This window comes from Callorhinchus milii, unplaced genomic scaffold (assembly GCF_018977255.1).
Source record: "Callorhinchus milii isolate IMCB2004 unplaced genomic scaffold, IMCB_Cmil_1.0 Scaffold85, whole genome shotgun sequence".
Lineage (NCBI taxonomy): Eukaryota > Metazoa > Chordata > Chondrichthyes > Chimaeriformes > Callorhinchidae > Callorhinchus > Callorhinchus milii.
In genome coordinates this window covers 142,602-168,151 of record NW_024704826.1, presented here as the reverse complement: position 1 = coordinate 168,151, position 25,550 = coordinate 142,602, and the positions used below count along the sequence as shown (strand labels likewise).

The window sequence follows — 25,550 nt, the reverse complement described above, 5'->3', positions numbered from 1 at the left end:
AAAGCTAGGACTCAATTATATCTTCAGTGCACTAAAGGTGTCAGTTCAGTTGGTTTTTAAAAAAAGGTAGGTTCGGGCCTCACTTTGGGGCTTTGACCTAATAGTCTAGATTGACAACATAGTTGAGGAGTGCTGCACTGTCAGACATGCAGTCCTTTGCGATGTCAAACCAAGGTCCTATTTGTTTGTTCAGGTGGAATGTTGAAAATGAGTCAGTCCGCTGTGGTGGTCTAGTGTAATGTGGTTCCAGAGCCAAGAAGGTCCACCGTGCTCCAGGGCTCTGCTGATGACAGACCAGCCAGCCTGACAGACATCGGTGGCACTTGGAGGAACAGACTTGAGGGAAGAGATTCTTCCTAGCCAGCTATTGTTATCCCTGCAAGCCAAAGCCGCTAACACATAGGGGGTCCTAGCTGGACAAGCAGTGGGAAGTTTTCCAGACAATGCATTCCCTGCAAGCTATGTACGCTCTGGGGTCTCCACGTCTTGGAGGGGGGTGGGTGGGGGCCATGCATTCTCTCCTCAGCCTGTTTACCTAATTCCAGAAAGTGTTAGGCTGAAGAGAGAATGCATACTCCATTCCAAACATGAGAATTTCACTGTAGGTGACATTCTGTGTCTGTCTGAAGAACCATTCAAACCTTCACCCAAACCCATGGTGATCCCATTAGATCCTCGTCCTCACTTTCAAGGCCATCCATGGCCTTGACCCTCCTACCTCTCTGACCTGCTGACTCCCTACCAACCTGCTCACTCCCTCCACTCAGCGGACTCCAGTCTGCTCCATGTCTCCCGCCCTACCACCAGTGGCCGGGCTTTCAGCCTCTCTGCCCACACACTCTGGAATTCTATCCCATGGTCCCTTTGCCTCGCTTCCTCCCTTGCCTCCTTCAAGGCCGGTCTCAAGACCCTTCTCTTCGATCGTGCCTTTGATTGCCCTCCCACCTCTCTGCCTTCCCTCACCCCTACACCACCCCTTCCCCCCCATGCTTGGGCCTTGACACCTGACTGTTTAGCGCTTTGAGACGTCCTCCCGACGTGAAAGGCGCTCTATAAATGTAATTTTGTTGTTGTTGGTTTGGGTACTAAGCATAATGATGAACAATATTGCATGATTTTAACCCAATTATACAAAGTGTGACAGAGTGTGTGTGGGAACCTCTGCATCCTCTCCCGACATTAGTCATGATGTGAATCCAAAATAGCCATCAATTTCACCCGCTTTCCAAAGTGTCTGTCTTAAGAACCATTCAAATCTTTCACCCAAACCCATGGTGATCTCGTTAGTGCCACATCTTGACCTTGAAAAAAGAGCACCACAAGCACTCTGAGATGTTGTTGTTGTTGTTGAGTTCAGTATCAGACTGACCCTAAGTAGTCTCCAGTTTCTAGTGGGTGTAGGCACACAATACAACAGTGCCTTTTGTTGGACACTAAATTGAATCTTACTTGAAGATGGCTTCTGTGATGTCGTGGGGGGAGAGGGGTGGGGCATGTCTGAGGATTATGCTGAGGCCCCGAGCTTTACCCTGATTGTATTGTGCTATATTTGACCTGAGAGTGCTCCATGTTGATGTTTGGTAGCAAGCTATTTGTACTGCAGACTACATTAATTTCCTGAATCTAATCCTGAAGGTCAAGTAACTGGTTGTGATGGCTGGATACTTACGCCTGAGTATACTGTTGAGAAACATTGCCCTCCATTTAAACATCTAAAACCCTTTCACTGGCCATTGCCTGATGAGATGTGTTATTTTAGAAGTAGCTCCACAGCGGCGATTTTTCAAGTTTGTGAGTTTCTAATACGCACCATCTTTCTTTTAAGGCTGCGGTTACTATAGAAACCAGACCTTTTGTGCGACACAAAGGTTTGGTATTTTACTTCATGAGAGCATGTTTCTGCCCTTTGACCAGCACCGTTTCACACTCCTCGCTGGGTTGACTCGTTGGTTACGCTCGGAAGCCCATTAGGGGCATTTCCATAGTTACATAGATGAAAAACAAAAAGAAAAGCAGACTAGAATGACAAAGGACCCAGCTGAGAACGATTTGGTGGTAAAATTGCGTATTTTCCTCTACAAAGCCCCATAACTGAAATCAACGCAATGCTGGAGAGCTGCATTTTGTGACCCTATTAGATTCTGTAAGATACTATTCCCGCCAAGCAAATAACCAGCTTTCTAGTCTCTTGTTCATTCAAACATTTGAAGGGTTTACAAAAAAATATTTTAATCTGGAATAATAACTTACATTTGATATAGTGCCTTATTACGTCGCGAAGTAATGCGATTTATTTGTTGTTGTCAAGACGAGACACCTCAAAGCACTTCACAACTCACAGTTTTTTATAGCAGTTTTGCTCAGTTATTCTTTAGGAAACACACTTCCAAATTAAGACCAAATTTGATTTTTTTTGCAAAATTATGCAAGGTTAGAAATATTTAAGACAACAGTCATAACGAAAACAACATATCACATTTATATGGCACCTCAGGTTGGTTGGATGTCTGGAGGCTGAGATCAGAAGAATTTTCAGGCCATTCTCTAAGCTGAGATTGTGGTCTTGAAATTGTTTGTTAACATTTTATCATTAAGTGTGCTTCGAGGCAGTTGTACTCTTCAATGATTTCCTTCTCCTCCCGATGACAATTTGAGGAGTTCTGTAGCATATTGGTTAAAGCACTCACCTTGCAAGCGAGAGGACCTAGATTCAGTTCCCAGTTAGGGCGAAACGTTAGGCAAGTTTTCTTACTCCACACGCCTCTGTTTACCGAGCAGTAAGTAGGAACCCAGTTGTTAGTGATTGGCAGATCAAAAGTAAATAAATAATAATTTGGTCACTTAATCCACAACTGCTGTGCGCTTAATGCCCCGTTCACCCACAAAATAATCAATTCACTTTACAGTATATTCAGTGAAGTGCTTTGAGATGTCTCGAAGACATGATGAGGTGCTATATCAAATGCAAGGATTAGTATTCTCATCAATGACCGGACAAGGAAAGTGTGCAATAATATTAAGAGTAAATAATAATCATTTGAGGAGGACGTCTCAGAGTGCTTCTCATGATTTACTGTAAAGTTGTTTGTGTTTTGTGGGTGAACACAGCAACAATTTCCACACATCATTGTCCCACAAATAGCCATGAAGTTTGACAAATTTTATCTGGGGTGTGAAGGGCGCTATTTAATACAAGTTGTTTAATTTAATATTGGGAGGCCACTAACCCATTCTATATATGGGATTGTGGAACTCACTTCCTCAAAGAACTGGTGGTGTGAATGTTTAATAGGGAAGTAGATAAATGCTTGCCATGAGGGTGGAGTGATGGAAAAAATAGGCAAATGGCATTGAGTTACAGGTCAGTCCTTGATCTAAGAATATTGTAGACCGAATGGCCCATTTCTGTCCCTGTGCTATATTCTACTAGCCTCGCCATAGGTGCATCAGCAGAGTTCAGTCAAACGACTGGAGAGTGGTAAATGTTACAACTTTGTTTAAAATAAAGGCAAAGGGATATTCAAGGGAATTATAGTCTTATCTTGGGATTGGGCTCTCTTGTAAATAACACTTGCCTTTGATACAATGCCTTTTATGTTAAGAGGATGTATCAAAACACTTAACAGAATGTACTCTAAAGTGTGTTTGTAGATTAACATATTTGAGACCATAAATACAGGATGGAATTGGTGAACTTTTGAAAAAGTAGGAATTGATCCTGGAGAGTCGGTGTGGATTTACAAAGGGCATGTCATGCTTGATTAATTGAATTGAGGAAGGCAAAGAGTGGGAATACAGTTAATGTTGTGCATAGGCTTTCTAGAAGTCATTTAATCAGATGCTTTCTAAAAGATGGGAAAGGAAAATGAAGTTACGTGGTGTTATAGGTCAATTGGTGGTGTAGATTGAAGAGCTCAGCAGTTGAATATGAGAATGGAGTTGTTCCTTTTTGGCGGTCTCGATAGTCCAGGCCCTGAGCCAGGTGGGTGCCCAGTACACCAGAGCACGTTTAATGAAAGACTGACCTGCGTGGCAGGACCTGGAAGGGCAGAACAATCATTGGGGGCAGCGATTTCTCCCACTCAGCTCCTGTTAATCCTGCAAGACAAAGCCCAAACGGGTGGGCAAGAAGCGATAACCTAGTCAGACAGTATTAGCAATGGCAGGTTTTGCGTTCTGCTCCATTCCAAGTTATCGTATGTGGAATACTCTCTGACTTGGATACTCTTAAGCGTGATAGGTTTATGTGAGTGTCATACACCCATCTTACCAAAGAGAGAGTCTGTCTCACTCTTTTTTTCTACGACACTTAACCTGCACTATATATCAAACACGTTTGCACTGATAGCAAGAACATTTTGTGTATGGGCGCATTTAATTTTACACAATTTTGGTACACAAATATGTTCAGTTGTTAATATATTTTTAAACCTAAAATAAACTGTAAGACCACAATGTTAATAAGATTTAAAAGACTGGTCTTAATACTCAGCAAAATAAATTGTTTCCCAGCTGAATATTAAACTACACAAGCTTCACTTTCAAGGTTATTTGAGCTCCTCAATGGATAATTATTGCTTGCAATCCATTCCCATCTAGCATCACGTTATAGCATGGTTTTCACCTTCTGTTTTCAGTAATCTTATTTTTAAAACGTGTTGAACTGCTGGATTTATATTGTTAAGAAGTCACAAAATCCTTTGGGCTATCTAATACAGCGTTGCCTGTCAATGATTCCTTTATTCCATCCTCGAATGGACTACTTAAATGGATCAACACCCCACCCCTGGCACACCTTACACTGCCTTTGTTGAAGCGTGTTAAACTAATCTGACAGTTAAAATGCTTTACCAATACAAAGCAGCTCCCATTTTTGTGGATATGTATAACCTTACAAATGGGCTTCCTCAAAATATTTTGAACTATTTTCACACGGATTGTTTCAGCAGAAGTTGTTTTTTGTGACTAGGTGTTTGTGGGCATAAATGGAAAGTTGTAACCAGCTTGTTGACTCGATGGCGTGACTGCTCTAGTCCTGTGTGATTCTGTACTTCCGTGAAACTGAAATTAAACCCATATGTATAGAGCGTGTGAAGAGGATTACATTTCGACCGCAAACAATTACCTGTCTGGGAAAATAGTTTTGAAACTCTACTGTACATAGCGATGCGTGTAGCGTCGCTGAAGCCCAATTCCTGGCTGCTCTCGGTCTGTTTCTCTTATGGATGTTTTCTGTGAATTCATGGAATGCATTAGTCCTGACACAATCTGGATCACTTCAAAATTTTCAAAACTGAGGTGGATAGATTCTTATTAAGAACGGGCATCAAGGGATACGGGGCAAAGAAAATTGGATTTGAGATACAGATCAGCCTTGATCTAATAGAATGGCGGAACAGGCTTGATGGGATGAATGGCCTACTCCTGTTCCTATGTTCCTGATCTACAACAGGGTTGTCCAATACTTAACCACATATGGCAAATTGCCAATCCAGTGGGAAAATTACATTGTTGATTCGTAAATAAAAATGAGTAGTAGGCACTGAGTTTGGGAATGTGGTCTCAGTACTCATGGCATACGCATGTATACATTGACCTTTTTATGTATTTTTTGGTAAAATGGGGTTTGAGGAAGTCGCAAAGGTAGGATGGGGCGAGATCGTGGAGGGATTTAATGATGAGAACAATGATCTTGAACTCGATCCGCTAGGGGATGCGGAGCCATTGGAGATAAGCCGAGGATGGATCGCCTTTCCAGATTTTTCACATATGCATTTAATATCCCAGTGTTTATCTAGTTCCCCTTAAAAGGATTGTGCACCCCAATCCTTGCCAGTCTCCAATAGCTCTTTATCTCTGAATAGGTTGATTTTAAGATCGTCACCTTCGCCTCCCTATCCCTTCACACCCTAGCACCTCTCTACCTCTCAACCCTCTCCATTGCCTACCATGTGTTCAGCTAAAGCAGACCCAGTGTATGTCCCCTAACCTCTCCACACAAACATTGGTGGTTTTGCCTTCAATCCCTAACCTCTAGAACTCCTTGCCTCAATCCCGTCACCTCGCCCCTCTTTATCTTTAAATTCTTAATATTTGCCCCTTCAACTGTGCCCATGATGCCGCTCTCCTCTTAAGTCCAGGAGGTGGTTGGTCTTGAGACAAGCCTTGAATGATGATAATAATAATAATCCTTGCATTTGATACAGCACCTTATCACGTCTTCGAGACGTCTCAAAGCTTCACAGAAGGAGCGAGTTGGGAAGGATGCTTTTGTTCTGGATCAGGGGAAGAATTTGTTGGGAAATGTTAATGCCGATCCCAATGCCACTTTGTGACCCATTGGCAGCTCACCAATCCCCCAGTCAGAGAAGCCTGGTCTCAGCTGGCTAGTTACAGCTTTCAATGAAATCCGTCCAAATACTCATCCAAAATAAACCAGTTCCCATAACAACCAAACAGCAGCTGCCGCGCTACATGATCTGTGTCATCTACCAGGGGAGGGATTGGATCGTTCAAATATGCAAGTTTTGTGTGTTTTTAAAATAAAAATGCATTTTGAATGTTGTCTTAGAAGCACTAATCAGATTATTATTATTGTAAATAATAAATCATTGCATTTGGTATAACTCCTTGTATATCAGAAGGGCATCCCAAAGCACTTCACAGGATATATTGTAAAACAGAGTAACTATGCTTTGTGGAGAAACTAATGGATAAGGTAAATGGGACTGAAAGGATTGCTTTTCACAGACATAATAGGCTGTGAATGTCTGTGCTATAAATTTCCATGGTTCTAAGTTGATTTTGTTTTAATAATTCATTTTTTTAAGTTTTGTTTTTGGCCTGAATGTATTTGAATGCTTCAAATATACTTCAAAGGTGTTTTGAAGTGTAAACATGACTGTTTGTGGGATACTGCTGTGCGCAATTTGCTGCTACATTTCACCCACAAAACAGTCAATCCACTTTACAATATATGCTGTGAAACGTCTCAAACGACTTGATAACGCGCTATATCAATTGCAAGGATTATTATTATTTTTCAGGAGGCCTTTACTTCTCATCCCATCAAATTGTTTTTCACTTCTTCATTTCTCTGTAGCAAAGAGGTAAATTATATTAACAATCCTTGCTTTTGTCTTCCTGATGTGAAAGGTGCTGCACATCTCAAAGCACCTCGCATAGTATACTGTAAAGTGTGTATTTTGAAGGGGAATGTGGCAATCGATTTGTGCACTGTAATGTCTGCAAATATCCATAGTGAATGACAAGTTTTAAGACAGTGGTGACCAACCAATGGTTCACCAAATATTCACACTCATCTAGGTGAGTTTGTTTTAAATCAATGTTTTCTTTCCAGTTTATTCTTAATTAAATATTTCTTGATTTATGGCATAAACAAGAAATATCCGATTAAGAACCTTTATTTTGTTAGCCGACCAAAAAGGTTGACCACTGATCTAGGATACTAATTAGACAGGACACCAGGATAAATTCCCTTCTCTTTTCGAATAGAGTCATGGGATGTTTAATGTCTTATCTGAAGGATTGCACCTCTGACAATGCAGTGCTCCTCAGCCCAGCTGAATCTTACATAACGTCACATAAACATTATGATCTATCCAGTTTTCATTCTAGTCGGTGGTATACACCAAAATAAAATGTGAGCTTATGAGGTGTTGTGACAATGAGTAGCTATTTCCACAGCTATGGAAGTCAGTGACTGGTTATAAGTTATAAGTTAGTTATAAGATAGTCACAAGAATACTTTAAGAGATTTTGTTTTACGATCCATTGTTGGGATGTGAAAAGTGGTGGTAGACACAGAGTCCATTGTGGTTTGAACAGGGAAGTGGACAGGTGTATGAAAGATACAGCTCGAAAAAGTATGGGGTAGGGCAGTGAGATAGGGCCGCTTGTTATGAGAGCTGGTGTGTTAGGATTAAAAAGTGTAAATGTTTTTGTATGTGGAAAGTGCTTCCTTATTCTGCCTGTTCTCTCTCTCCTACCCCCCCCCCCCCCCAACCCCCATTCTGTAGCAGCAGTAACCGCTCTGACCATTGCATTAAGCCACTTTGTGTGTTAATTAAAAGGTCGGGGACAGCTTCTGGGTTATTCTTTCTTCCGAGTGAAGGTGTGGCCTGAGCAGGGTAATGTACAATGGAAACCATTATTAACTGGTGGAGAATCTGACTGTGTGGGTGGGGGAAGGGTAGGTAGGGGATGGGACAGGACCTCGGGTGTGGAGAGAGCATTGGGGGGTAGGATTTGGTTTCAGGGTGAATTGTCTGTCTCTCTGCAGCAGGATTTACATACTGATCTGTTGGGAGCACAGCTGCTGTGTGACCAGTGTGCTACCTCCGCATCTTGAATATTACTTAACACCCTGAGGTCAAGGGATGTCACACTTAAAATAACCGATATTAAACCAGTGGTAATTGTATCCTTTGTTCAGGGTCTGCCATACACTGCAGTTGTCAAAAATGATTAATTTTTCTGCTTAATTCCTGTGATGTAGAGTTGCTTGTATTACTAGCTGTGCAACTGAATGCTCATTTTATTCCTAGGGGAGTATTCTGAAGAGTGAGTCTCGTACTTTTAAAATAAATGGATGCAGCGATCATACAGAACTCTGCAGCCCGTGACCTCTCCTGCCCCAGGCCTCCCAGCCTCCCACTACCCTCATCCTGACACTCCAATGGTTTCCAGAAACAACAGTGATTGCTCCTTGTTTGTCAGCCTGGCTCACAGGGCAGCACACTCTCACCTCTTCAGGCAAAAGATTGTGGGTTCAAGCCCCAGATTGGAACTTTGAATTCATATACTTCAGTCTGAAACTCTAATGCAGTCCTGGGGATGTGCTGCGTTGTTGGAGGTGCTTCAGATGAGATGTTAAACCGATGCCCTGGCTGCCTGTTCATGTGGACATTAAAGATCCCATGACAGACTGAAGCAATGGGGAGTTTTATTTTCACTCTCACAGCTGAATGCACCGCAGTCTGTCAGAAGGTCTTTCTCAAGCTTAGAGGAAGGCAAGCAAGTCTCCTTACCAACCGCTGGCTCCTGCTACTGCCATGAGAGGACGGGGAGGGAGGAAGTGAGCAGGCGGCCTCAAGTTGGAAATTGTTCTTGGGCAGGATTAAACCCTCCCCCGCCCTAGGCCACCATTTGAAACACCCTATTTTGAAGGATTGTTGGCCAGGACACCAGGAGAGACTCCTTTTGAATAGTGTCATGGGATCTTTAACATCCACCTGAACAGGTAGACAGACACACCTTAGAAATAGCGCTTAGTGACAAGTTATCTGGAGTAGCAGTGGAGCATATACTTAGTGTATATAATAATAATAATCCTTGCATTTGATATATCACATCATTGAGATGTCTCAAAGCACACCACAGAATATACTGTAAAGTGAATTGACTGTGCATTTTGTGGGCGAAACCCGGCAGCCAATTGCACACAGCAGGGTCCCACAAACAGTCGTGGATTGAGTGACTGAAATTATTATTATATTTTTATTTTTGGAAAGGGATTATTACCCCTGGAAAAGCGATCTGCCGATCGACTAACAACCGGGTTCCTACTTGCTATAGGTAAACAGAGGAGTGGGGAAACTTGCCTAACATTTCGCACCAACGGGGAATCGAATCCTGGTTATCTTGCTTGTGTGATGAAAGTGCTCTAACAAATATGCTACAGGACTATTAATGGGAGCCTCCTCAGCCTCCGCCCTCTGGCTCAGGTGCCCAACCAGCTGTGTGAAGCACTTTGAGACGTCCTTCCGATATGAAAGGTTGTATTAAATAAATATAAATTGTAATTTATTAGTGGAAAGACCCATTAATGTATTAATATTAATGTAGCACTAATAATCCTTGCATTTGAAATCAAAACTTATAATAATCCTTGCATTTGATATAGTGCTTTTTATGTATTCTAGACGTCTCAAAGAGCTTCACAGAATATACTGTAAAGTGAATTGACTGTATATTTGTGGGCAAAACGCGGCAGCCAATTGCGTACAGCAATGTCACACAAACAGTCGTGGATTGAAGTGACCAATTTTAATTTTTTTTCTTGAGGGATTATTATCAGGCATGTGGAGTAAGGAAACTTGCCCAAGGTTTCGCCCTGGTGGGAATTGAACCCAAGTCTCTTGCTTGTGAGGCGAGCGCTCTAACCGCTGAGCTACATGATTCCACAAACTGAAGAGTATGTACAATAGCAGATGTGACCTTGGTCTGATCTGAAGGACAGCACCTCTGGCGATGCAGCGAGGCTCACTCCATTAAAATACTGAAATGTCAGACTACATTATGATTTCAAGGCATGACATGGCACTGTCAACCTACATCCTTCATCCCCAGAGGCCAGAATGCTGCTGACTGACTAACCCAGGCTGAGGAAATTAACGTCCATTATGCAACACGTTATTAATTCACTATTAGATATGCCGCCCTTCAACTCAGATGGTAAACCAAGATCACTTCTGCTATCGTAAAGTGCTCTGAGATGCTGCCCCGTGCGAAGGGCACTATATAAATGCAAGTTGTTATAGAATCAGAAATTTACAGCACAGAATGATACGCCTAGCATGTAGTGCCCTTCACACGGATATCATCTCAGAGCTCTGCACTATGTCGGGATTGGACATCAAGTGAAGGAAAAGGGGAGGGGGAGGTGACTGGGCACAGTTAAAGAAGTAGGTCTTAAGGTGGGATTTAAACAACAACAAGATTCCATTTATAGAGCAACTTTCACATCGGGAGAGGACGTCCCAAGGCGCTGGACAGTTGGGTCAGGACCCGAGCAGTGGGGGGAAATGGTCAGGGTGAGGGGAGGGAAGGGAGGGAGCGAGGAGGGGGTAGAGAGTCGAGAGGTAGGGGGGAGCGAGGCCATGAATGGCCTTGTAGGTGAGGATGAGGATCTTGAAATTGATAGATTAAAGATGAATAAAAAGGGGTGGGGCACAGCGATTGAGGCAGGGAGTTAGAGGTGTAAATACCTGGGATGAGGGGTGATTGAAGAAGTTGAGTCTGTTTTCACTGGAGCAGAGAAAGTTGAGAGGAAAGGAAAGTTGATAGAGGTGTACAAAATTGAGGGGTTTTGACGGGGTGAACAGTGAGAAACTATTTCCACCAGTGGGGTTCAGTGACATGGGGACATAGTTATAAGATACAGCAACAACTTGCATTTATACAGATAGCTCCCTTAACATCAGACGGCATCACAGAGCACTTAAAAATGGCGGAGCCCAATGCCGAGCCAGGAGGGAAGGTGACCATAGGCACAGTCAAAGAGGTAGGTCTTCAAACAGGACCAGAAAATGGCGAGAGAGGGGGCAAGGTGAAGGGTCGAGGGAGGGAGTCCACAGCTTCGGGGCATAGTGGCTGAAAGCACAGCCACCGATGGGGAGAAGGGTCCGGGGGATAAGGAGAAGGCCGGGAGCTGTCGAAGGAGGCAGCGGGTAGTGGAGGGAGAGAGCAGGTTGTAGAGATGGGGGGGATTTAAATATGAGTGAGGATCTTGAAATCAATAGTCAAAAGAAGAACTTGGGAGAATTTGTTTTACTCAGATGTTAAGACGTGGAATGCCCTGCCAAGTGAGGTTACAGAGGCAGAGTCCATTGTGGGTTTCAAAGGGAAGTAGACTGGTATATGAAGATTGGAGGCTTGAAGTGGTGTGGGAATAGAGCAGGGCAGTGGGATTCATTGAATGAACACTTTATTCTGAGAGCCAGTGCAGACTCGATGATGTCGATGTCCTTCTATGCTGTAAATGTCTTCCTCAGAGCAAGGTGTTCGTTCGATCTCACTGCCCTGCTTTCCCCCCAAACTCCCTTCAAGCTTCTATCTTTATTTGTCCCCTGCAGTTTTTCGCGGATTTTCTGTTATGCACTGCTGCCACAATTAGATTAATATCTGTAGCAAAATATCCTAAACCACGAATAACTTTGACTTAATGGAGGTTAAAAAAAATGTGTTGCTGCAAGCAACGTTTCAAGCTCTTAAAAAGCACCTTTGTAATAATTATATTAGTGACAAAGTTTAGGTATGTAGTGAAATCTAATCCAGAAAATCTGACATTAAGCCTTAATGCCTAGGTAATATTTTATCCTTGGGCTTTTTAAGGAAGGACAGATTTTAAATGAAATTTTCTTGTCGAGAACTGGATTGAGTAATTCTACCGCAAACGTGAAGTTTTGCTAGTATGCTTACCTTGAGATAAGCTTCACAGAGCCGATTCATTTAAAAAATGGCCCATTTCAGTCACTAAATATTACGTGACAGTCTGAGGATGATCTGCATGGTTTTCAGGTGGACATTAAAATTCCCATGACATTAATGGCAAAGAGAAGCGAGTTTCTCTCTCCAGGTGACCTGGCCAACAATCCCCAGATAAAGTTGTCCACTTCATGGCTGTGCGCAAAGGATTTATTATGGTATTAACCAACAGTACATAATAATCTTTTCATTTGTATAATAATCCTTGCACTTGCTCCTTATCACTGCTCTTTGGGTTATCTTTGCCCTCTCAACCCTCCTTGGTTCCAGCTTCAGCTCAGGTGCCCACCACTGTCATTGGCTTTGAAATATCCTCCCTACCTGAAAGACACTGTATAAATGTAAATCATAATATATTGTGGCACCATCAGTGGCCTTCAGCCACTGCGCCCCTAACCTGGAACTGTGCCTTATCCCCTCTCTACCTCATTCCTCTGCCTTCTCCCTTGCTCAGCAAACAATCCGTCCACTGTGCAGCGCTCATACACCACCCTGCATGGCAGTCGTTATATAAATAGAAGCTGTATTGTAAATTGATTCCCCAGTGCCGCTTCCAACTACAGGCAGCAAACGTAAGTGGGTTTGCTGGTTGAGGCAAACAAATGGTTCAGCTGTCAGAGATGTGCATTAAAGATGCTGCAAAAGAGCTGAAATGCCAGTGAGGGAGTTCAAGCGCCCCAGAAATCTACATGACAAATAATACAGATAAGGCCGGATAAGAAACACAATAACTCGCTGGTTGCCATCATTTTCAGATTGGCTTACATATTTTCAACTGAAACTACGATTTTTTTCTTGTAAGTTCCTATGGCCTAAGGGGCAGGAGAAACTGAAGCTACTTGTATTCACTTTATCCCTGAGATGTTTGGCTCGGAGATTTATTTTTGTTCTACTTCTACTGGCATTCTTCATTAATAAAAAATATTCTACAGTCAAAATCCTTCTACCAAGTTCTGGATGAATGCCGACTTCAAAAAGAAATCATGTCTGTCTTATGGCGCTCTTTCCAAACCTCCATTCAACTACCCAAATAACACAGTAATGATGATCCTTTCATTTAGTGCAACGCCTTTTACATCAGGAGACTATCTCAAAGCACTTCACAGGAATTACTATATAAAGGGTAATGACTGTGTATTGTGGACAAATGCAATACATAACAACAACAACAACAAGATTCCATTTATAGAGCGCCTTTCACTTTGGGAGGACGTCCCAAGGCAATAGCCTATTTGCGCACAGCAACCATGAGTGAATGACCAATTTTATCTGGGGGATCTTTAGCCACAATACCAGGAGAGAGAAACTCACTTATCTTTAGCTCCAAACTGAACAGCAGTCGGGAATTCAGTTAAACGTTCATCTGAAGAACAGCACTTCTGATAAAGCAGCACTACCCCAGCACTGCACTGGAGTGTCAGCCTGGACTGTTGAGTTTGATTTATGGATCATAGCGCACTGGGGCACAGACTGGGTGATGACCTGTGTATGAGCACAGTACACTACAAGACGGCCAGTGGGCTCCAAAAGAGATATCAGAGACGATCTGACAACCCGGAAAGCAGAACCGACAGCCATTTGGGAGGACAATAGAATATACTGATATATATGTATTTATACTGATTGGTGAGAAATACCTAATCCCATCTCTTGGGCATTGTACTCTCTCTCATATAATCTCGACCAATCTCATTTGCAAGAGAGAAAATATCTGTTAATGGGACTCTCTCCCCAGATGGATGAATCCTGCTCACCTCATTCCAGATAGTACAATATTTCTAGTCTTCATTCTGCTCTAATGAGTAATTTGCAAGTTTTGAGGTAGGGGAGAGGCAGGTAAATGGGACTGACTGCATTGATTTTTCAAGGAGCCATCGATATAATGGGCTGGATGTCTGCCTTATAATTAATAATAAACAACAATAAATTGCATTTACACAGCACCTTTCAAATTGGGAGGACATCCCAATGTGCTGGAGAGTGAAGAGTTTACACCCAAGCTGGGTTAAAGTCAAGAGGACAACTGAAGGCATAAGAACATAAGAATTAGGAGTAGGCCATTCGGCCCCTCGAGCCCGTGCCCCGCCATTCGATAAGATCATGGCTGATCTTCTGACCTAACTCTAATTACCTGCCCTCTTCCCATATCCCCTAATCCCTCTATTCTTTAAAGATCTAACAGTCTCAGCCTTGAAGATGTTCATGGTCAACAAGGAAGGTCTTGAGATGGGCGTTGAAGGAGGCAAGGGAGGGGGCGAGGCAAAAGCTTTCCAGAATGGAGTTCCAGCAGTGGGGCAGACAGGCTGAAGGTCCTGCTGCAGATGGTGGGCGGGCAGGGCAGGGGACATGGAGTGATCCTGCATTTGATACAGCATCTTTCTCATTGTGAAGGAGTCTCAAAGTGCTCCACGGGATTTACTGGGAAATGTGTAGTGACTGTGCATTCTGTAGGCGAATGTGGGGCCAATTTTCACACGATGTCCTGCAAACATACATGAAATCTTTATCAAAACCCTCCTCACTCGCAAATAGTTTGTTTCAGTTTGCTTTTAGATGCTTATCTGAACTTCCAACTGCAGAGACCCTCCACTGTTACTGCTTTTATTTCAGATTTCCAGCTTTTGCTGTTTTTTTTTTAACCACTTTTGATCTTAAATGCCTTTCAACCAAAATGGGACCGTGTAAGCATTGATCTTGAGCTGAGCTCAGTCGTTTGATGTTCTTTCAGATATATTGCTATCATAATAATCTTTGCATTTGATATATAGCGCCGTATCACATCTTCGAGCCTTCTCAAAGCCCTTCACAGAATATACTGTAAAGTGAATTGGCTGTATATTTTGTGGATGAAGCACATCAACCAATTGCACACAGCAGTGTCCCACAAATAGTCATGGATTGAGTGACCCAATTATTACGTATTTTTAAAAGATTATTACCACCAGAAAAGCAATCCACTAATCAACTAACAACCAGGTTCCTACTTAATGCTAGGTAAACAGAGTAAGGAAACTTGCCTAACCTTTCGCCCTGCATAGCATGCGAACCCAGGTCCTCTCGCTTGTGAGGCGAGTGCTCTAACCAATACGCTATAGGACTCCATGCCTAGAAGCAGGAATGTCTTAATGGTATGAGATATTGGACTCTGCTCTGAGGAACTATTCTAATCTGTGTGTGTTTTGTTCTTTCAGCCGTTTCACCCGCTTGTAAACCTGGAGTGCTCCCGGGACCTGCGGCCGTTCCTATGTGCCATGTACGCTCCCATCTGTATGGAGTACGGGCGTGTTACACTGCCTTGCCGAAGCCTGTGCCAGCGAGCATACGGCGAGTGTCACAAACTGATGGAGATGTTCGGGGTGATGTGGCCGGAGGAGATGGAGTGTGTGAAGTAAGTAAGCCAGCATGAAAACAAGAATAAAGATTCTCAGCAGCTGGGACTATACAGCTACGCACATTTCTGTTTCAATACAATGAGAAGTTCTAGAATCATACAAATTTATAAGAAAAAATATCCTTACATTTGTTATAGTGTTTTTCACAGTGAGACGACATCTCATAAAGCTTCACAGGATAGAAATATAGAAATCTACAGCGCAGGAGGCCTCGATGATTCAGCCCATCGAGTTTGCACCAGCTCACAGAGCAACATGATCAATACAATCTTACTTTAGTCCTATCTTCCTTGAAGTCCCTCTCTTCAAATGCCTGTCTACCCCTCCCGATGTGAAAGGCGCTATATAAATGTAATTTTGTTGTTGTACTGTCTCTTGAAAGCTACAGTGGATTGTTTTTTTACCTCTTTATTTGGCAGGGCATTCCGCATCCTAGCAACTCGGAGGGAAAAATAAATTCTCCTGATCTCTCCTTGTATCTAGCTTACAACTATGTCCCCAAGTCAGTGACTGTCCTATCAATAGAATTAGCTTCTCCCTATTTACTCTGTCAAAAACCCTAATAATTTGCACATCTCGTCATCCCTCACACAACCGTTTCTTCTCCAATCAAAACTGAGGTGACATACTCATATATCTAGTGAATGTTTTGTGTGTAAAAGCCAAATTATAAGTTGTGTTTAGAGTTAGAGGGATGATATTTGACCTGTACTAATATTGTTTTTATTTAGTGAGCAAGGTTAGCCCAAATAGACTGAAACACATTATTCTAGGGAATGAGAGTTTCTCCAAACTCTTCTAGGCCCCAAATTGTCAAAGGACAGTGCGGACCTGAACTTGTCTCCGAAATGCTGCCCCATGTGAAACACTGTATAGATGCTAGTTGTGGACTCTGACACCTCAAGCAGGTCAGGTGATGGGATGGCCTCTCTGGCCTGACCAGGTGCTCAAGTGAATTATGATTCCAGTGTCTCTCCTTCCTCTGTGTGAGTGTGTGAGGGCAGATCACACTCTCAGATCAGAAATACTACAATACCAACCCCAACCAACAGAGGGGTGAAGGTGTAGCTGTGCCAACAGCTCAGTCCTTCTCAGAATCCTTGACTTTACGGATGAGATTTGTTATGCCAAAAGGCTAAAGATTTGCATTTATATAGAGTCTTTCATGTTGGGAGGACCTCCCAAGGCACTTACCACTCCTGGCTTGACACCTTATCAAACATTTGTTTCTTTTAAAAGGTATTAAACATTCTGCTTCAATCACTGCCTGTTCAGGTGGACATTAACAATCCTAATGAACCATTGGAAAAGAGAAGTGAGTCTCCTAGTGTTCCGGCCTGTGGATAAAATTGGTCATTCACTTTGTGGCTGTTTGTGGAATATTGCTGTGTGCAAATCGACTTCCACGTTTGCTTACAAAATACAGTCACTACACAGGACACCGCTTACTTGTGAAGCACTTTGAGACTTATCGACGACTTAATAAGGCGCAACATCAAATACAAGGATTATTATTACCATCATCACAGTAATTGCAGTTGGTGGCCATGAAGCCATAACTAAGTTCATTTAAAGTCAGCCTGGCTCAGTGGGTCGCACTCTCGCCTTGAGTCAGAAGGTTGTGGGTTCATTCCCTATCGGGGGAACAGTCTAATGCAATTATAAATGGAGCACTGCATTGTCAGATAAGATATATCTAGGAACCGTCTGTTCAGGTGGACCTTAATGCATTACTTAAAAAGGGAAGGGAGTCTCCTGGTGTCCTGGCCAACAATCCCACCAATAAAATCAATCATTCATTTACTGGGTGTTTATGGGACATCGCTGTATAAATTCACCTACAAAATGCTTTGTCACTACAGTGTTTCCCATAAAGTGCTTTTAGCTGACACAGATGTGATGATCACTAGGTTGCGCGTCATTCAAGGCCTCATTGTTAATGTCGTTAAACCTGCTTCCTTCCCCAGTGACCCTGCCAAACAGCTGCCACAGTGGAGTGACGTGATTATAACTGCAGGAAAGGTGTTATTTGTACAGAACAGTTTCCACCTGCACATTTAACTCAAATAAACCCTCTTGAATATTTGACGTAATACGATGCACTACGTAATTATATTTTAATAGAAAACTAGGTCTCCTCAGCCATCTCCTGTATCCTGTAGCTCAGTGGTTAGAGCACTCGCTCATAAGTCAGAGATCTGGGTTCGATTCTCAGCAGGGCGAAACCTTGGGGCAAGTTTCCTTACTCCACACACCTGATAATAATCCCTCAAGAAAAAAACCAATTATATTTTGGTCACTCAATCAACAATTGCTGTGCGCAATTGGTTGCTGCGATTCACCCACAAATATACAGTTAATTCACTTCACAGTATATTCTGTAAGCGTTTTGAGATGTCTAGAAGACGTGATAAGGCGCTGTATCAAATGCAAGGATTATTATTGTCATCTCATTTGCGACGCTAGACAGCTGATATTCTCACAAGTCTTTGCTTACCAATGCCTACTAGGAGGTAAGCATTAGAAGTATGTGTGTATCACTCTCTCTATGATTCTGACTTTCACACACTTTTTCGCAAACTGTCACTCTACCACTCTCTTTCTCACTTTCTTTCTGACCGGGAAATTCCTATCTGTAAGAAATTGCACCCTCCACTCACTTAAGAACTTAAAGTCATGGATAATTAAAGTTTCTTTAGGCCAGTGAAGCACTAAATGCAGTGAGAATGGGGTTAGCCCAGTGGAGAAACAAGTAAGTTAACTATTTTCCGACCTGCTGGATTTGGCCAAAATGTGATTGTTTTATCTATTGGCAGATTTCCAGACTGTGATGATAACTACCACGGATCGGAGACTTTGTGCAGGACGGTGATCCCACTGACGAGACTCCGATGGCTGTCGAGAGGGACTATGGTTTCTGGTGCCCTCGGGAGCTGAAAATGGACCCAGATCTTGGGTACTCCTTTCTGGGGGTAAAGGACTGTTCGCCTCCTTGCCCCAACATGTACTTCAGACGGGAAGAACTCTCTTTCGCTCGCTATTTCATCGGCGTGATCTCCATTGTCTGCCTGTCCGCCACACTCTTCACCTTCCTCACATTCCTGATTGACGTGAAGCGATTCCGCTACCCCGAGCGGCCCATCATATTCTACGCCGTCTGCTACATGATGGTATCCCTGGTCTTTTTCATCGGTTTTCTCCTGGAGGACAAAGTGGCGTGCAACAGAAGCAACGACTCCCTTTACAAAGCCTCCACCGTGACACAGGGCTCCCACAACAAGGCCTGCACCATGCTGTTCATGGTGCTTTACTTCTTCACCATGGCGGGCAGTGTGTGGTGGGTCATCCTCACCATCACCTGGTTCCTGGCCGCTGTGCCCAAGTGGGGCAGCGAGGCCATCGAGAAGAAGGCACTGCTGTTCCACGCCAGCGCGTGGGGCATCCCGGGCACCCTGACCATCGTCCTCCTCACCATGAACAAGATCGAGGGCGACAACATCAGCGGGGTCTGCTTTGTCGGGCTGTATGATGTGGACGCACTGCGCTATTTTGTGCTGGCCCCGCTGTGCCTGTATGTAGTGGTGGGGGTGTCCCTGCTCCTGGCCGGAATCATCTCCCTCAACAGGGTGCGGATTGAAATCCCACTGGAGAAGGAGAATCAGGACAAGCTGGTCAAGTTCATGATCCGCATCGGAGTCTTCAGTGTCCTGTACCTGGTGCCCCTCCTCGTGGTCATCGGCTGCTATTTTTATGAGCAAGCATTCCGCAGCGTGTGGGAGACTACGTGGATCCAGGAACGCTGCCGGGAATACCACATCCCCTGCCCTTACCAGGTATGTCAGCATTCCAGTCAACGTGATGGTCAGCTCACAGTCTACAGGTAGCATAGCACATACAACATTGTCACCTCCCACCTCAGAGGTTTATGGCACTGCAGCAATGCATCCTAATTTCTGGAAGGCTATGCATCTATTGCTACTCCCATTCCCCAACACACACACACTCTGATTAAATCCTACCTAAAACATATCACATACATCTTTGATTGCACTATGTGGCGTCCCATAGCATAGTGGTTAGCTCGCTCACTTCACAAGCCAGAGGACCCGGGTTCATTTCTTGGGCAGGGAAAAATTATTTCCACTGATCAGTGAATCAAGTTCCTTTACTGTTTACCTGGCATATCCCCTCCGTCTAGGTAAGTAAGTGCTCTGAAACTCCTTCCGGCGTGGAGGGTGCTATATAAATCCAAGTTGTTGTTGTTACATAGGAACCCGGTTGTTAGTCAATTGGTAGATCACTTTCCGGGAATAATAATCCGTCCCAAAAATTAATGATAATAATTTGTTCACTCAATCCATGACTGTTTGTGTTTTTATTGGTAGGTTTGTTGACCAGCACTTCGGGAGAGAGAAACTCCCTTCTCTTTTTGAGCTATGTCATGAGATCTTTAACGCCACCTCAATAGGCAGACAGAGCCTTGGTTTAACTCCTCCAGTCTCCTTAAACTCATTAGCTTTATTTTTTTGGGGTGATCCTAAATGTAAGCCCTCGGTTACAGACCCACCAGTGAAGTCATTTCTCTTGCCTGATGTAAGTGAGCACATGGTAACCTCTGTTTTGCTTACAATCTCCACTCAGTGCTGCTATTATGCAGCTGTTGGGTTTTGCAGCTCTTGGCTGCTGCCAATTGGAGGATAATCTGTACAGGGAACAGCTGCCAAGTGGGTGGAGGGGATATCGAGGTCTTTAACATTGTGTGACGGGGTTTGTCTTTAACATTGTGTGAGGGGGTTTGATAAGAGTCAATAGGGAGGCGTTATTCCCACTGTCGGTGACTCAGTGACCTGAGGGCAATAAATTTCATATAGTTAACAAACGAGGATTGACGATGTTTTTCACACACAAACTGCTTAGGGTGTGGAATGTACTGCCAGGAGCGATGGCTGAGGCAGAATCTATATTAGCCTTCAAAAGGGAATTACTAATAATAATCCTTGCATTTGATGTAACGCCTTATCAAGTCTTTGAGACATAGCAAAGCGTTTCACAGAATATACGGTAGAGTGAATTGACAGTGTATTTTGTGGGTGAAACGTGGCAGCCAATTGTGTAGACACAGTAAATATTTTAAAAAGGTATAAATTCTAGGGATGGGGGGGGGTGAGAGATTAGGTAAATGAGAATGAAAGGATTTCTCCTTAAAAAGAGCAGTACAAACGAGATTTGCTAAATCGCCTCTGTGCTGACTCTCTCTGATTGTGAATCCAGCAGCAATATTGTCTTATCTCCCCAAGAATCAGGAGGAAGAAATTCAAAATATATTGGTAATCGACTGACACTCTCTACACAGATTTGAGCACATTTCTGTTCAGAATTCTTATTTCTACTGCCTAAAGCTTGAGAAGGCATTGATATTCAGAACAGATACTGAGCCAGCTTTGAACTTCAGTTCTGTTTTCAGGAATGTGAACAACCTTTCCTCCTCAGGCTTCTCAGCTGTTACCGGAGCTCAGAAGAAAGTGTCAAACTGCCACAAGAAATTAATGCAGAACTGACTGCATGTCTGGAGGGCTGGAACAGTGCCCTTGATCTGTAGGTCATTATAATAATCCTCGCATTTGATACAGTGCCTTATCACTGCAACTACTTGCATTGCTTTGCCGTGCATGTGGTGTAGTGTCTCGGAGTGCTTAACAGTGGTGGAGCCTGATGCCGAGCTGGGGAGAGAGGGGAGGTGACAATAAGCACGGTCGTAGAGGAAGGTCTTCAAATGCGATCTGAAGACTTGTGAGGAGTGGGCAAGGAGGCACAGAGTTCTAGAGTTTTGGGCACAAGTGGCTGAGAGACACCAATAATAATAATAATTCTTGCATTTCATATAGTTAACAAACGAGGAATTGACAATGCCTTATCACATCTTCCGAGACATCTCAACGCCCTTCACAGAATATAATGTAAAGTAAATTGACTGTATTTTGTAGGCGAAATGTAGCAGGTAATTGCACACAGCAATTTATTTATTTTTGAAGGGATTATTACCCCTGGAAAAGTGATCTGTCAATCAACTAACAACCGGGTTCCTACTAACTGCTCAGTAAACAGGCGTGTGGAGAAAGAAATCTTACCCAACATTTGGCCCTGCCAGGAATTCAACCCAAGTCCTCTCACTTGTGAGGCGAGTGCTTTTACATTTATATGGCGCCACTGAGCTACAGAACTCCAGTGGTGGAGGGGATGAGGGATGTGTAGGAGGCTGGAGCCAGCTGAGCAAAGCCAGCTCAAAGAATGGGGTGTGAGCAGGTCAGGTAAGGAGGTGTTAGGGCGGCAGTGATTTGTAGGTGAATGTGAGGATCTTGAAATCATTCCATTCAGCAAAAGGGGCCAAAGGGAGAAAGTGGTCTATTTCTGTGCTGTATTTCTATTTCTATTTCTGTGCTCTGTAACAATATGTACCCAGAAAGGTCCTCCAAAGCACCACAAAGTGAATGAGCACCTGAACTGGGACCTTAGTTTACCATCTCACATGAAGAATGGCACACAGTGCAGTGTCTCCTCACCATACACACCCACACAAGAGAATGTACCTTGCAGAAGGAGGCGATTTGGTCTATCAGGTCTACACCTGCTCTCAGAGCAAAATATAGATTGTTGTGGCTGTGATGGTTTCTATATGATGTTATTACTTTGCTGCACTCTTCACATGTTGACCTGTCACGTGGCTTTCATGCTATGAAGGGGAGAAGCTGTACACGGACTACAATTACTGTCACCACCTGTCAGCCTGGCTATTTCAGCACCGAGTATTTTGACAGCTCTGAAATCTCTGTAAAGCCTCAACCTTTCTGTTTTGCTTTCTTTTCACTTCCCTTCAAAAGAAGGAATCCAGAGCTTAATCATCGTATCTTTAGTTTGTCTTTCCGTAGCTGTCTGTGCAACATTATCTTTCTTCACAGGAACCTGTCAAAGATCTGTTATTAAAGAGACAGAGAGAGACACAGAGACTTAACATAAGAATTGCTAGATGAAAAAAACCAAGGTCCATCCAGTTCGCTTTCCACCATCCTGGCAGTTGCATCCATATGTCATGTCCCAAACTATATACTGTATCCCACAATTTTATTTCCTAAAATAAATCCGTCTCATTTCCTTTTCAAAGAATCAACTTGAAGACTTTGTTTTTAATCTCTTTTTCCTCCCATTTCCCTTCACTGTTGTCGATCCCTTCATCTTGCGTAGCATTCTCCTAAACAGACGAAAACTTGTATTTTATAGTACCGTGCACTTCGAAACATCTCAACACACTGCACAGTAAGTTGGAGTGGCTCAGTTGGTAGCACCTCCGAGTCAGATTATAGGTTCAAGCCCCTCATTGAGACTTCCAGCAGACAGTCTAAGATGACACTGCAGTGCAATGCTGAGGTGCCTATCTTCACACTGGCTGCCATGTTTGCTCACAAATGACACAGTCCCTACACTTTACAGTATATTCTGTGAAGCACTTTGAGGTGTCTCAATGATGTGATAAGGCGCGATATCAAATGAAAGTATAATTATAAACAGCAGAAAAATACAGTATAATACATTGTGAGCTTTGGGACATTGTGATGTGATCCTCGTTGTAAAATGACTGTATTCCTCATCAGGTGACCCAAACGAGCCGTCCTGACCTGATCCTCTTCCTGATGAAGTACCTGATGGCTCTAGTGGTCGGCATTCCCTCCGTCTTCTGGGTTGGCAGCAAGAAAACCTGCTTCGAATGGGCCAGTTTCTTCCACGGCCGGAAGAAAAAAGAGTATGTGCATTCTTCACTGTCCGTGTATGTGTGTCTGTTTCTTATTCTCTCTCCCACTTTCTCTCATTCTCTCTCACACACACTCACTCTTCCCCCATTCGCTTTCTTTTGCTATCTCTCTCTCTCTATGTTTCTCTCTAAGGAACTCGATAAAAAGGAGTAAATTACAGGATATGAACTCCTTGCTCTGAGAGCCACTCCTTGCTCTGAGAGCCAGTGCAGACTCGATGGGTCAAATTGCCGCCTCCTGCACTATAGACAGAGAATCCTGGTGACCTACTAAATCCTTTTTTTGTGCCTTCTTTTGTCCATTCTCCATCTAAGACCCTACTGTTCAGCCATACTCCCGACATGAAAGGCACTTGTAAGAGTGTGTTTTCATGTGTCAGGTGCCATATCAAATCGAGGGTTTATGTTAGTGAGTGGATTCCCGGTGCTGACGCCCTCCTCTACTTTACAGAACAGTGAACGAGAGCCGGCAGGTGCTGCAGGAGCCGGAGTTTGCACAGTCGCTGCTGAGGGACCCCAACACACCCATCATACGCAAATCCCGAGGCACCTCCACCCAGGGCACCTCCACCCACGCCTCGTCACAGCAGCTGGCCACCATGGACGATCAGAGGAGCAAAGCAGGCAGCGTTCACAGTAAAGTCAGCAGCTACCATGGCAGCCTTCACAGGTCTCGTGACGGCAGGTGAGGGAGTGATTGGGCCACAAGGCAGGTCTGGGGCAGTGATGGACAGTTAGAGGAGTCCACCTCAGTGAGACGTTAACCCAGTCTCGTCAGCCCGATCAGGGTTTTAAAGATCCCGCTGCAGAGAGCAGAAACTGGGAGAGAAACTGGGAGAGTTTCTCTCTCCCTGTGTCCTGACCAACAATACCCCAAATAACATCGGTCATTCATTTCATGGCTGTTTTAGGGACATTGCAAATGCCTACAAAATCCAGTCACTCCTCCTGATGTGAGAGGCACAGTACCAGCGGCAGGGATTATTGTTACTCAATAAGAGCAGATGGTACCTCCTGGTGTCGTGGCCGACAATCTCTCAGAACCTCAGAAACCAACTTCAAAATGTAATACTTCAATTGAAAAATCTTCCAAGATCCTGAAATCTCCTATTTCGAGACAGTCACAAAGCTAAGACTGAGCACTTTGGAGAACACAGATAAAAAATAATAATAATACTTGTATTTGATAAACAGTAATAATGCCTTTCACGTCAGGCGGACGTCTCAAAGTGTGACCAATTTTATTGTTGCCCACGACACCGGGAGACACAAACTCTTCTCTGTTCAAATTGCTCCATGGAATCTTTAATATCCGCCTGAACAGCACAGACAGAGCAGAGCCTCAATTTAACATCTCATGGGAAGGACCACCTCAAAATGCAGTGCTCTGTCCTCCCCACCACTCCCATTGTGTCAGCATTTGTGCTCCGCCGCCGGCCACCGTTCTGGGGCGCTATATAAATTCAAGTTGTTGTTGTTGAAGTTGTATTTTATATGAGTTCAAAGTCCCCAAACCTGAACCTACAGTCCTCTGACTCAGAGACCAGAGCATTAGCTCCTGAGCCAGGATGTGTTGCCATGTATAACACCTGTGTGTCTGTGCTGAGCACAAGCTGCAGGTAGTTGCTGGTCTGGTTAACACAAAAGCCTTTGTCTTTGTCAGGTACACACCGTGCAGCTTCCGGGGTCTGGATGAGCGTCTGACACACGGCAGCCTTCCCCGGCTCAACGACCAGTCCCGGCAGAGCAGCCTACACCGCCTGAACGACCAGTCCCGACACAGCAGCACCAGGGACCTGAGCAACCCGTCCACTCACATCACTCACGGCACCAGCATGAACAGGGTCATCGAGGAGGACTGCACTAGTGCCTGAGGCCCTGCACACTGCAGCCAAGGGGCTCACTTTAACAGGGTACAGAGAAACCACAGACGTTTACAAAGCATTGAGGAGTGGCCTTGTTGTGTAGCCGGACAAAGGGGTTAGAAACGGCCTGTGGGAACCAACCAATGTCAGCAGCAGAGGGGAGGACGGGAGGTGGTGTTTCAGCTCTGCCCAGGGTGGCAG

General features: G+C 43.9%; 1 protein-coding gene across 1 annotated transcript in view; it reads left to right on the top strand.

The window, feature by feature from the left end:
• Nucleotides 1-25,550, top strand: part of LOC103188514 (frizzled-3) — a 65,692-nt gene extending 40,142 nt beyond the window's left edge. Inside the window, 6 exon segments of the mRNA XM_007908546.2 lie at nt 15,480-15,676; nt 18,497-18,513; nt 18,516-19,513; nt 23,327-23,475; nt 23,936-24,169; nt 25,148-25,550. Of these exon segments, the coding sequence (XP_007906737.2) occupies nt 15,480-15,676; nt 18,497-18,513; nt 18,516-19,513; nt 23,327-23,475; nt 23,936-24,169; nt 25,148-25,358 (1,806 nt within the window). The 3' untranslated portion in view covers nt 25,359-25,550.